The sequence below is a fragment of the Muscardinus avellanarius genome (genome assembly GCF_963383645.1).
Source record: "Muscardinus avellanarius genome assembly, chromosome: 13".
In the NCBI taxonomy this organism is placed as follows: domain Eukaryota; kingdom Metazoa; phylum Chordata; class Mammalia; order Rodentia; family Gliridae; genus Muscardinus; species Muscardinus avellanarius.
The window spans coordinates 9,029,049-9,042,822 of NC_137799.1; the positions used below are offsets into that span (position 1 = coordinate 9,029,049).

General features: G+C 50.0%; 1 protein-coding gene across 2 annotated transcripts in view; it reads right to left on the reverse strand.

Moving 5' to 3' along the window:
- Positions 1-2,990: 2,990 nt before the first annotated feature.
- The window catches only part of GARNL3 (GTPase activating Rap/RanGAP domain like 3), a gene marked incomplete at both ends in the record, with an annotated part of 163,494 nt that continues 152,710 nt past the window's right edge, over positions 2,991-13,774 (reverse strand). For both annotated transcript variants that reach the window (XM_080708491.1, XM_080708490.1), the window contains 6 exons: positions 2,991-3,192; positions 4,233-4,359; positions 6,390-6,605; positions 7,743-7,881; positions 9,278-9,396; positions 11,655-11,762. In XM_080708491.1, coding sequence (XP_080564617.1) covers positions 2,991-3,192; positions 4,233-4,359; positions 6,390-6,605; positions 7,743-7,881; positions 9,278-9,396; positions 11,655-11,762 — 911 coding nt within the window. The remainder of the gene's footprint in view (positions 3,193-4,232; positions 4,360-6,389; positions 6,606-7,742; positions 7,882-9,277; positions 9,397-11,654; positions 11,763-13,774) is intronic.

Here is a 13,774-nt window from a genome sequence, read left to right on the forward strand (position 1 = left end):
AATTTCTTTTAATCCAACACTAGGTGGCAAGGCCCTTGGGTCTTGCTAAGTTACTAGAAGCTGTGATTCTCTTGTTTCAGCGCCCCAGCTTCTGGGATTATAGGCATGTGCCACTACACCCATCTAACCCTACGCCCATCTAACCCCTTTGATAGGCAAAGCCCCATCAGCTGATGAGCAGGTCCTACCTCTGTCCTCTCTATACTCACATCTGTGAGTCTTGTCCAATTGTCGATGGCTTTAATGTAAGTAATTAAAAAAAAAAAACCCAAGCTGGGCATGGTGGTGCACATATTGTGATTCCAGTACTGGGGAGGCTGAGACAGGATTGTAGGGTTGAGGACAACCACAGCAACATAGTGAGACTCTCAGAACCTAGTAAACAACAACAAAAATAAAAATAAAAAGGGCTATAGCTCTGAGGTAGAATGCCCCTGGGTTCAATTTCCAGTAACACACCACACACACACACACACACACACACACACTCTCTCTCTCTCTCTCTCTCTCTCTGTCTGTCTGTCTGTCTGTCTCTGGAAAAACAGATACAAGCTCATGAAGGTTACTAATTAGCTTAACATGAAAAACACTGGCCAGTTCCAACTGACACGCGATGTTTAGCCTGTCTGTGAGGCTTACAGGGGAGAAAGCAAAGTTTCTGGGGTCAGGGAATTCACACGTTCAAATAGTTCTCTTTGCTGAGCCTCAGTTTTCTTGTTTAGACAGCAAGATGAACAAACCTAGTTTACAAAACGTTGGTGGGGCTGAGGTACAGTGTGCAGTGTCTCCTAATTATAAAGAGGGAATAACAAACAACAGGAATGCTAAATACTACAAATGCCATGAGAAGACGCATTTGGTTGCAGACTCGGCCCCGCCTGGGCACCCCTAAAATGCACCATGCCCCTCTCCTCAGACCTCACACCCCAGCGTGCTGGGATCAAATGTGCTGCTCTGGCCTCTTTCTTACGTTTCTTAAAAGGAACTAGGCACCTTTAGCCTGATGTATCATGCTGAACTGTTTGTGCAAAAGGCAGAGAGGGAGTCAGGCATGGTGGTACACACTTATAATCCCAGCTACTTTGGAGGCTGAGGCAGGAAGATTACAAGTTTGAGGCCAGAGTGGGCAACTTAGGAAGACCCTGTCTCAAAGTAAAAAAAAAATTCAAAGGGCTTGGCATGTATGTAGGTCAGTGGTAAGGTGCACCTGGGTCTAATTCCCAGTACTGGAAAAACAAAAAGGCAGGGGGACCCCCGCCCCCCACTATGATGCACAAGTCCTCAGGAGGGAAGATGCAAATGCCTGTCGAGCCTCTCAGCCCAGGTCCTGTCAAACTTGCCTTCTGCACTTATAAAGATCTGCAGAAAACCTCCCTTTTAGCTGGGCGTGGTGGCGCAAGCTTGGAATCCCAGCATTCGGGAGGCTGAGATAGGAGGATCGTGGTTCGCAGACAGCCTCAGCTACTTAGTGAGGCCCTATGCAACTCAATGAGACCGTTTCAAAATAAAGAATAAAAAAATAGGGCTGGGGTGTAACTCAGAGGTAGAATGCCCTTGAGTTCCATCCTCAGTACAGAAAAAAAAAAAAAAAAAAAGAAGAGGAAAGAAAAGAAAGAAAAGAAAAATCCCCGTTTTGGGGGGGAGGAGGGGATTGAACCCAGGGGCATTTTACCTCTGAGCTACACACCCAGCCCTTTCAATTTTTTTTTTTTTGGTGGTACTGGGGTTCCAGGAAGCCCTTCTACCTCTGGGCTACACTCCCAGACCTATTTTTACATTTTTATTTGAAAAAAGGGTCTCCTAAGCTAGCACGCATGGCTGGCTTCGAACCTGCGTGATCCTCCTGTCTCTGCCTCCCAAGCGTGGGAATTACAAGCGTGTGCCACCACACCCGGCGAGCCCTTTCAATTTTGAAACAGGGTCTCACTAAGTAGCTGAGGCTGGCCTTGAGCCCGCGATCCTCCTGTCTCAGCCTCCCAATTACTGAGATTACAAGCGTGCACCACCATGCCTGACTACACAAGTTCTGCTTTCAAAGGGGCCAAATTATTGACTTTCTTTCCCTAGATAAATCAGTTGCCTAAAGCCAAAGGTGGATTACCTTCTTCACAGAGATGAAAACTGTGACAATAGTGTCGCTGAAACTGGAGTTTCCTTTCTGCTGTCTGCCTGGAGGCTTACATCTCCCTACCTTGTTGACAGTGGCCCAATCCAAGTTTCTTCCTGCTGACTTTGGAGGAGCCAGGGAGGGCAGCCAGGTGGTAAGAGGAAGGACTGTCATTTGGTTTGTAGAAAAGAGCAAGGCAGACCACAGGAGAGAGAATTTGAGAACTGTCTCGATCACAAGGGGTAACTAATTGTTCCCTGGGTTTATGGTCTCAGATTAACAAAACCCAACAGAATACACGTACGATTTTGACAAGTTCCTGTGTCTTCTTATTAAGAGCCACAGCAGGATGCAGGAGCAGCTTCTGAGCGCTCTGCTTTTCTCAGGTCCAGAGCAGGAACACTGCTGGCTCTGCTCACGGTGGACTCAAACAGTGGGCGGGGCCAATGGTGCAGAAAGAAAACTTATTTATAATCAAGTTAAAAAGCAATGGCTTTTCTTTATAAAAGAAACACATTGTGTGACATAAATCAAGACTGTAATGAAAAATAATTTTCCATCAAGTATATAAAATATAAGAGAAGGTTGCAGTAATTAAGAATGAACATTTTGGATTTATTCAAAGTTTCAGTCTAAAACCTCAATGAAGTCTACCACCTTTATTACAAGGGACTGATGGTTCCTGAACGGAAAGAAACAAGGTGAAGGGAGCTGGCACGGGCGCTAGGAGGCCCGAGCCGGCCACGTGTGCAGAAGGTTTGGTCCAGTAGGTTGCAGACAGGCTGGAAACCGTGTTTTGTTGAGAAATGATGTTAGAACTGTTTAAAGAGTATAAACCTCCATAAGAAAACTAAAGATGGAAAAACAAGACTCAGGCTGTAATTTACTTCAAGTCAATAATGTCTTCATCCGAGGAAGCCACGAGCTGGAAGGCGCCGCTGCCCGTCGCCGAGACGGGGCTGCCCTCTTTGTCCGCGGCAGGCTCTCTGTCCACGGCGGGGTCCTGGTCGGAGCTCGCTGAGTGGTCGCGAGCCTCGGGGTTGGCGTCCGAAGTAGACGGACTTTCCAAGGGGACTGATGGGATCCTGGAGGAGAACAGTCGCTGTCAGGGTTCCACGGGCACCGTAGAAGGTGAGTCTCGTCTGTCTGCGGCGTCCCGCGCACCCCGACTCTCAGCCTGTCTCCCCCACCCCCACCTGTGATGGGGAGGGCGGGGAAGCAGGAATCCCCCTCCCCGTTCATGGGGTTGTGAGGACGGAAGGGTGACACGAAGGTGCTCGGGGGGGGGCTTTGTGTGTGTGTGTTTACTTGTCTAAAGTGTACATATGCCCGGCGAGGTGGCGCACGCTTGTAATCCCAGCAGTTGGGAGGCCTGAAACTGGAGGATCGCGGTTCGCGGACAGCCTCTGCTACTTAGTGAGGCCCTTGCAACTCAGTGAGACCCAGTTTCAAAACAGAGAATAAAAAATAGGGCTGGGAGGTGTAGCTTGGAGGTAGAATGCCCTTGGGTTCTATCCTGGGTACTGCAAAAAAAAAAAAAAAGAGGACAGAGGGGCCAGGCATGGTGGCACATGCCTATAATCTGAGATATGTCAAGCTTACTTCTTTGGTTAAAGATAAGCAGAATATTCAATGCATGCTTATAGAGATCAGACATATTAATTAGAATGTCACCAATCTGAGCACTGGCCCCCATACATGTAAGGCTATGAGTTCCATCCCAGCACCACAAAAATGAAAATATAAAATATATTGAGAGATTTTTTTTTTGTAGCTCACCAGATTGATAAGAGATTTGCAAAAACAAACTGCTTAGTAAGAGTGCAGAGAAGCTGTGCATGGTGGCGCACGCTTGTAATACCAGTACTTAGGAGGCTGAGACAAGAGGACCGTAAGCTCGCGCCAGCCTCAGGAACTGAGTGAGGCCCTGATGCTTTTGTGTGTGTGTGTGTGTGTGTGTGTGTGTGTGTGTGTGGTATACACACGGTGTCACCTCGTCCTCGCAGGATCGTTTAGTGAGCATTTGCTTGGTTGCTGGCGAGGCTGCCTGTCTGCCCAGCTGCATCTTGGCAGGCTGCACTCTGGCCTCGGGGCCACACTCCGGGCCGGGGCTGCCCCTCTTTACCTGTCATTGCTAGTTGATCTCACTGTCCCCAGCTTGGAGGCTCCTGGGCTTTCTTCTAACCGCTTCCGGGCTTTTGGCTTGGCCCTCGGTGCTCCTTCCGACCTGGGTCCACTTTCCTCAGAGAGGCCTGGATAGCAGGGAGAACCACAGGGTCATTAGCACGGGAGCCATGGAGACAGGCAGAAAATGCCCTTCTAGTTGTTGGTTGAGTGGACATGTTGGTGTGTTACTGGGCTAGCCATAGACTCTCAGTCTACAGCACTGCCCCTGGGGGGGGTTGCTGGACTGTCCAGGGGGGCAGTGGCAGCCTTGGGCACAAGTGGGAGGCACTGAGTAAAAACATAAGGGGTGGGAGAATCGCCCAGGGAGGCACTGGATAAGGGGCAGTAAGCCAATGAGCTTGGGAATCTATGCTAGAGTCGGGAAGAAAGATGGCAGAATCTATCAAATCAGTTTCCTGCTGGTAGAGGGCTTTTTCGTCTCTGACTATAGTGTTGTATACCTATTGCCTTAGACCTCCAGTGACTCAGAAGAACCTAATGAAGGAGACAGAGTCCCTACAGTCCCACAGCTGGTGACTATCATTCTTCATCTCAGGTTCAGTGTCTGAAAAGCACCGTGGTTTGTAGCAGAGTCCGCAGATGAGGCTTTCACAGGGTGAGGCTCCAGCGCTGACACCCATCTTGTCCAGTCAGGGTCACACCCGCCTGGTCAGGCACCCAAGGCCCACGGCCCCTTCTCTAGCTGTTCAGGAAACATCCCTGCCGAGCAGGTGTGCAGGCCGGGCCGCTGTCCCAGCTGTTTCATGCAAGCAGAGCCCAATCTAAGTATTCAGACCAGCTTTTTTTTTTTGCTACTGAGGGTGGAACCCAGGGGCTTTTCTACCTCTGGGCTATCTCTCAGACCTATTTTATACTTTATTTGGAAACAGGGTCTCAACTAAGTTGCTGAGAGCCTCACTGAGTAGCTGAGGCTGGCTTCGAACCTGTGCCATCCTCCTGTCTCAGCCTCCCAAGCGCTGGGATTATAGCGTGCGCCACCACGCCCGGCTCAGACCAGCTTTTTCTGGCTTAACATGGCCTTTTGACAGTGACCATGGGGCTTCGTGCTCTTTTGGTCTGGCTTCTGTCTTCATGTTGGGAGAGAAAGGTGCATGACCAATGTCTTGCATGTGACTTCCACAGACCTCAGGTCAGGGGCTGGGAGGAGAGGCAGGAGGCTGGGCACGCAGGCGGGCATGCCTCCCCTGTGGGTGCACTCGTATGCAGAGCTGTCTAGCGCGCCCGGTGGACCCTTGCTTGTGGTGCCAGACACACAGAGATACTTTAATTTTTTTTTAATCTGTGACAATTTTCTTCATTTCCCTGAGAGTGGTCTTCAGGATGCTAACTTGTCCTCTTTCCTTGGATACTTTTATTTTTTAAAAATTGTTTAATGCCAGCCATAATATTTTATAAATTACCTATTAAAAAGTAAGCTGCCCATTTTTCCCCTTGACATGGGCTTTGGCGTTTTTTTTTTTTTTTTTTTTTTTTTTTTCCAGTACTGGGGATGGAACCCAGAAGCATTCTATCTCCGAGCTATATCCCCAGATCTATCTTCCTTCCTTCCTTCCTTCCTTCCTTCCTTCCTTCCTTCCTTCCTTCCTTCCTTTCTTTGAAACCCAGGGGCATTCTACCTCTAAGCTATACCCCCAGCCCTATTTTTATTGCCGCCACACCCAGCTCGGCAGTTTTGTGATATGGATCAGTATCATGGTTGGTAGGAAACCAATATGATATTCCATGGTACAGTACACTATAACTTATTTACAACTCCCTTCTTAAAGGGAAAATTTCTTTCTTTCTTTTTTATGGTACTGGGGATTAAACCCAGGGGCATTCTATCTCCAAGCTATAACCCCAGCCCTATTTTTTATTCTTTATTCTGAAATAGGGTCTCACTGATTTGCAGAGGGCCTCACTAAGTAGCTGAGGCTGGCCATGAATCTGAGATCCTCCTGTCTCAGCCTCCTGAATGCTGCGATTACAAGTGTGTGCTACCACGCCCAGCTGAAAGTTTCTTTTTTAACTCATGGTCTTTGGGGCTGATAGTATCCAGAGATGGGACCAGCTGGTCTGATTACCAACAGGGAATGCAGATATTGAAAGCTGTTACCTAGCAGTTCCCTGCGGGTCCTGCTTGCTATTTCTTTAATCTCCATGCGGGACAGGGACAAGGAGTGAGTGACGGGGATGGCAGCGATGCCAAGGCCGATGGGTGTGGGCGGGGGGAGGACCGTGGAGACCAGGGGCGATTTCAGAGGCCGCTCGATGCTTCTGCCCGCCAGGTTTCTAAGTGGGATCCTGTACAGAGTTTTTGATTGACTTTCACCTGGATTCAGAAAAGAACGTCAGAACTTTAGGTCGCTATTATTTCCAGGAGAAGAGTAAGCTCTTGCTCCTTAATATAGTTAGCACAAAGAAGGGTTTTATTTACAACGCTCATCTTCCCCCATAAAGTGATGGTGCCCAATGGCTCTGTGTTTTCTTATTTATTTATTTTTTGGTGGTACTGGGGTTCCTGAAAGCCCTTCTACCTCCGGGCTACACTCCCAGACCTATTTTTACATTTTTTTTTTTTTAAATTTGGAAACAGGGTCTCCTACGCCAGCGCGCGCGGCTGGCTTCGAACCTGCGCGATCCTCCTGTCTCTGCCTCCCAAGCGCGGGGCTTACAAGCGTGCGCCACCACGCCCGGTTTGGCTCTGTGTTTTCTATGGGCTTCAAACTCACGTGGAGAGGAGGTAAAATGCACTCACTACTGGCTATTCTTGTCCTGGAAGAAAGGCTAGACAAGAAAAGCAATAGCTGCCCTGTCCAGGGAGCCCTGTGCTTTATCTAAACAAACTTGAGGAAGTCCACTGATGTGACAAGAAGTTACCCCAAACACTGAGTCCACAGCTGTGGCCGTAGTCGTGAAGCTAGACAGCCCGGGCGTGCCGGATGATGTTGAGGCTTTACGACTGTGAGCTTTCGGCTGTGAACCCCACAGATGCTAACGTCCCCAAGGGAGAAATGAGTGCTTGCTGCAAGCAGGTTCTCTGGCCCTTAATTCTTTTCTCTCCACTGAGATAAATTCTTTTCATAATGGGATTTTTTTTAATTTTTTGGTGGTACTGGGTTCCCTGGAAGCCCTTGTACCTCCGGGCTACACTCCCAGACCTATTTTATACTTTTTATTTGGAAACAGGGTCTCTTAAGCCAGCGCGGCTGGCTTCGAACCTGCGCGATCCTCCTGTCTCCGCCTCCCAAGCGTGGGGATTACAAGCGTGTGCCACCACGCCCGGCATGGGACTGTTTTTATTACAAGATTTCTCTAGAATGTGACACTGCACTGAGACCACAAGTTTGTTTTTTACATAGCATTAAACAGTGACTTATTCAGACAGTAGCTACATATATTTAACAAAGAACTAGAGAAATCAGAGTGAACAAAACTATCTATTAGTAAGATAAAAACTGGACTTCACCTTCACCCAGGGAAGGAGGAAATACTGGGGTATCTCGGCCTGGGGGTGTCTCAGGAGAATTGTGGGTGCTGGCCCCCCTGGAGCTTCCTCCAGATGAGACCCCGTGCATAGCTGCACCTGCCGTGAAGTATATATCTGACTGGAGAGAGAGAGAGAGAGAGAGAGAGAGAGAGACAGACAGACAGACAGACAGACAGACAGACAGACAGACAGACACGGAGAGTGAGTGTTACCAAGCTGCCTCGTATGCCAGGCCCCGCACCCACCGGCCCTCCTGCCCCCACTCTCAGGCCTCAACTGGTCTCCACGCTCTGTGATGACGTCCTGGTACCCGCAGAGCACGCGGGTCAATCCTGGATGCCGATGGGGGCTTCCAAAAGAACCTAGCACAGCTAGTTAGACTGTCTCCCTTATCTGTGTGTTGATCTACAGTAGAAAAGAGCTTCACACACTTCTGCAATCACACACACACACACACACACACGCACGCACACACCCCTTATGGGAGTGTCAGGCACCCGCGGTGCCAGGACTAGGAGGGCCTCTATATTTTATTATTATTTGTAAATTGCAAGCTATTTTATATCAGTAAAATTTATAGTCAACTAGCTGGGCACAGTGGCAAAACCTGTAACCCCAGTATTTGGGAGGCAGAGACAGGAGGACTGTAGGTTTGAGGACAGTCTCAGCAACATAGTGAGACCCTCGGCAAGTCAGTGAAACCCTGTTTCAAAATTAAAAATTAAAAAAAAAGGGCTGGGGGTGTAGCTTGGAGGTAGAATGCACCTGAGTTCAATTCTTTTTTTTTTTCCCCTCAGGTCTGGGGATGGAACCCAGAGGCATTTGACCTCCGAGCTACACCCCCTGCCCAATTTTTTATTCTTTATTTTGAAACAGGGTCTCACTGAGTTGCAGAGGGCCTCACTAAGTAGCTGAGGCTGTCCGCGAACCGTGATCCTCCGGGCTCAGCCTCCCAAATGCTGGGATTACAAGCATGCGCCACCACGCCCAGCTTGAGTTCAACTCTTAGTACTAAAAAATATATAATCAACTAATGCACAAAGCGATAATGTATACGCACGTGCACACGTTTTACACACACATTTCCGGGTGCACTGGGGGATTATGCACTGTCAGCCCACCACAGGTGCTGTGACTGATAAGACCGCGGGCTCCTGGTCTCGCAGCCGCCAGCGAGGAGGGAGACGGACAAAGTGGCCGTGGGGCCGCGATGGGGCCTGCGTGGTCCACTGTGCTCCAGCCCCGGCGCGAGCCACAGCTCACAGGCACAGACTGAAACCCGCCCTCTGGGGGGATTTGTCTTTGGGGCCAAGTGAACCCAACTGGCCCCAGCAGCCCGTGGCTCTGTCCACGCCCCAGGAGCAGGGTGAGGGCTGGGCACACGTGGAGCCCCTCGTCCTCTGCCTTACTCCTGAGTCTGACACACGCCCGACTTGGTAAGAGGTAGTTTCTATGCTCCCCTCAAATCTCCCAGTGCTGAGGCTCCCTAAAATAAACAATCCAGCTCTACTCACCCTGGAAGCCACGAGCTGCAGCTGCGGCACGACCGCGGTGTGGACCAGGTTCCCGTTCACCACCAGCCGGATCTCCATGGAGTCGGTGGTGAAGGCCAGGAGGTACGGGAAAGCGCACACTGCAAGGGAACGGGTCAGCCTGGCTGGGAACGCGCACGCTGCAAAGGAGCCTGGCCTGGGAACGCGCACGCTGCAAGGGAACGGGTCAGCCTGGCTGGGAACGCGCACGCTGCAAAGGAGCCTGGCTGGGAACGCGCACGCTGCAAGGGAACGGGTCAGCCCTGGTGTGGCCTACAGCTGCGAGGCCGTGGCGCTCATAGATCTTTGCTGCTCCAGAAACTTCCGTCTCTCCCATCCCTCTGGTGCTTCTCTTCTTCCTCACCACGGCCAAGATCCTAGTGCCAAGATGGCCTTTGGCTCTGAGAGAGTCCCCCTTGGTGCTGTCTGTCCGACCACCCCCCATTGTAGTCTGTGTATTTTTTGTGGTACTGGGGATGGAAGCCAGGGGCATTCGCTCCAACCTACACCCCCAGTCCTATTTTTATTCTTTATTTTGAAACAGGGTCTCACTGAGTTGTAGAGGGCCTCACTAAGTAGCTGAGGCTGTCCACAAACCGCGATGCTCCTGTCTCAGCCTCCCGAATGCTGGGATTCCAAGCGCGATACCACACGGCTCTGTGTCCATGTCCGTGTCTCACTGCGGTCTCTCTCTGAGGTCCCAGAACCCCATCTTCCAGCTGCCCCACCTAGTGCCCACACTCCAGCTTGACACAGCCTCTCCCCGGCACAGGTGACCCAGCCTGGACACTCTTTCACCCCTTCCTCGAGGCCCGGCCGGCACCCCGCAGCGGCACGCGCACCCACACTGACGCCGGAGTCTTTGCTGAAGGCCAGTCCTCTCCTGACAGCTGTACTCTACACCTACCCGCGGTGCTGCCTGTCCCCTGACTGGCCCTCCTCCACGGGTGAACCTCCCCACACTCTTGGCTGCTCGCTGACTCAGTTTACCACCCCGCTGGCCTTGATCTATCAATGGTCTCCGGGGTGGGCTCTACACCTGGGCGCCATTACCACTGTCCCCTTCCTTTCGAGGCTCCCATGAAAGCCGGGCGGTCGCCTGAAGACCTGGAGTTGGTTCCTCTCTCTCCCCTCAAAACTATGAGGTGGACCCAGGGGCAGATGGTTCAGGGCGAGGGCAATGGTGGTAACAGGAACATTCGTGGCTCGATCTGACTCTCAGGTGGCAAAGCCTCACCGTGGTGGACCTTGAGCCATTAACAGAGCACGGGCGTTTCAGTGGCAAAGTACCGAGTTCTGTGACTCTAGACTCTCAGGCTTCCTGATAAGTAGGAACGACACCAAAATCTCTGTGCTTTTCCTTCAAGTCAGACCATGTACCATGTGCCAAAGCTGGACGCCTTGCTTGCTCTAGAGTCTTAGAAAGAGGAAAGTGAGCCGGGAGTGACAGTCCGTGATTTGTAATCCCAGTACCTGGGAGGCTGAGAAAGGAGGGTGGCAGGTTCATGGCCAGCCTCAAAAAATTAATAAGTCCCTCTGCAACTTAGTGAGACCCTGTTTCATAATAAAAAAATAAAACAGGGCTGCAGGTGTAGCTGAGAGGTAGAATGCCCCTGGTCAATCCTGAGGACCACTGCAAAAGAAACAATGAAAGAAAGAAAAGAAAAGTCAAAGCCGGGCGTGGTGGCGCACGCTTGTAATCCCAGCATTTGGGAGGCTGAGACCTGGAGGATCATGGTTTGCGGACAGCCTCAGCTACGTAGTGAGGCCCTCTGCAACTCAGTGAGACCCTGTTTCAAAATAAAGAATAAAAAATAGAGCCGGGGGTGTAGCTCAGAGGTCAAATGCCACTGGGTTCCATCCCCAGACCTGCAAAAAAAAAAAAAAAAAAAAAAAAAAAAAGAAAGAAAAGAAAAAAGAAATGATAGCCAAATACTGAAAGATATTCGACTGCTTTCAGATATGCATGTGCTCAGAAACAGAGGAGAGGTAGGAGAGTGGAGGTAAAAGTCGCCAATGGGGCACAAAAAGAAAAAAGCCAGGCGTGGGGGCGCATGCTCGTAATCCTAGGACTGGGGAGGCAGAGACAGGAGGCTCGCAGGGTTGTGGCCGGTCTCAGCTACTTTTAGTGAGACCCTGTTTCAAAATAAAGAATAAAGAATAGGCTGGGGGTGTCGCTGGGAGGTAGAATGCCCTGGGTTTCATCCCCCCCACCCCCCAGCACTGAAGGAGAGAGAGTACTCGCTGAGCTGCTCACCCATCGCAGGGCGGCCCAGCAGCGAGCCGGGAGCTGCCGGCACAGACCCAGCAGTTGAGACGCACCTAGGAAGGGGAGTGCTGGGATGAAGAATTTTCTTACCAATCGCGTAAGGAGCCTGGTTCCAACAGAACTGGAAATCCGAGGCGGAGGGTTGGACCAAAAAAGAGCCACCATTAAATGGGCAAACCTTTTTGTAGATGCAGCTGTCTGCAATGAAAAGCACAACAACTTGGATTGTTAGAACACTCAGATCGCGGCAGTTACAGAATGGAAAGCGGCACCCAGGGCAGCGTCCTCCGCTCGTCCTGTATGCACAGCGGTCAGCGCCGCTATGACTCTGGGTGCCCAGGGTTGAGCAGACTGAGCCGGAAGCAGGGTACTACGCCAGACGCTCAGAGCTGCCCCTCTGGGGGAATTCTCGATGTGCCAGGCACTGAGCTCTAGACACTGTCCCATTTAATCAGTACAGCCTGATGAAGCAGATGTGTTATGAATGCTCGTTTTGCAAATGAGAGCACAGAGGCGAGGAGAGGTGGAGCAGCTTGTCTGGCTTCACACCTGCTGGGGGAGGCAGGATTTGAGCACGGGCCTGCTGGGCTGGAGGGCCTGCGTGCTCCCTGCCCACGCTGTACCTTTTCCCCAGCTTGAGAAAGACCTGGGAGTGGGTACGCTGCCAGTCTTTGGGTGGACGAAGCCCTCGGGCAGGGTCCCACTCCACGTCTCACTTGGGACAAGTGTTCCTGAGCCGTGCTGAGCTCTGAAACAAGTCGGTGTGGCTCAGAGCCTCTTGCGGTGAGCGAGCCCGCACCAAAACAAAAGCCCTGGTTACTATAGAAGCCAGCACACTGAGCCAGGCAATGTTAAAATTTACTAAAAACTCAGCCTTATTGAGATATCATTTATAGACCACACCATTCATCCATCTTACATGCACCATTCAGCAAATTTGAAATACTTACCGATGTGTACATCACTGCCAAAATCTAATTTTAGAACATTTTTTTTAATCACTCTAAAAAGAAGCTCGTGCCAAGTAAAGTCATGGCCCGCTCCCCCCCTGGACCACCACTCATCTATTTTCTGTCTCTATGGATTTGCCTTTTCTGGACATTTCATGGAAATGGCATCATATAATAAATGGCTTTCTCTTTTTTTGGTACTGGGGATTAAACCCAGGGGCATTTTAATCTCTAAGCCCCTTTTCATTTATTGTTTTGAAACAGGGTTTCACTAGGTTGCTAAAAGACTCCCTACACTGTGGAGGCTGTCCTGGAACCTGGGTCCTCCTGCCTCAGCCTCCCAGGTCTGGGATTACAGGCGTGCCTCACCGTGCTTGGCCGGAAGGTGGCATTTTGCATCTGTGTCTTACACTGATGCAAGTGTCAGACATTGTTTCTTCCTACGGCTGAATACTATCCCATGGCACCGACAGCACGTTTTGTGGGTCTTACTCACCAGCCAATGGACATTGGGCGATTTCCACTTTGGGTTATTGTGAACGAAGCTGCTGTGGATGTCCCTGCAAGTCTGCGTGTGGACACGTACATCTTGTACACGTACATCTTGTACACGTACATCTTGTACACGTACATCTTGTACACGTACATCAGGGTAGAGTTGCTGGGCTATAGCTAAGTCATGTTCAGAATGTTCTTTACTACTGTACATTTAGTTGTATACATATTTATAAGTTTAATTGCTTTTCTCCTGTGTTTTATTGTAGTCATTCAAGAAACAAACAAACAAAAAACACAAAGAAGAAAAAGAACCTGTGACCCTGCCTCCCAGAGACAAGCACTGGTGACATGTGGGTATTTCTCCTTCAGGTATTTTTATAAGCGATAGTAAAAAATTGAGAAATGTTCTACGAAGAAACAGAATTAAGCTTTCAGAAGTAATTTGCTTTTTTCCCTACACTGTATATTTCTCCCATGCATTCTTCTGGAATGAGTGTTTCGGTTGCTGGATGGCATTTCAGTACTGAAATGCAACAGAATGTATTTTCTAGTCTCTGCTTGTTTGCATTAGTTTGTTTCCGGCGCTTTCCACTTTACCAAAGGTGCTGGGTAATAAACAACTGAGCTTTCAGCCTTCACAGCTCACTGATTATTTCTTAAAATAATTGCCAGTGAGTCAGCTGGCTGTGTCAATTTAAAATCACATCCTGCTAAGTTCTTCCCCAAAGGCTGGACCATCTAGACCACATCTAGGTCTGCAGA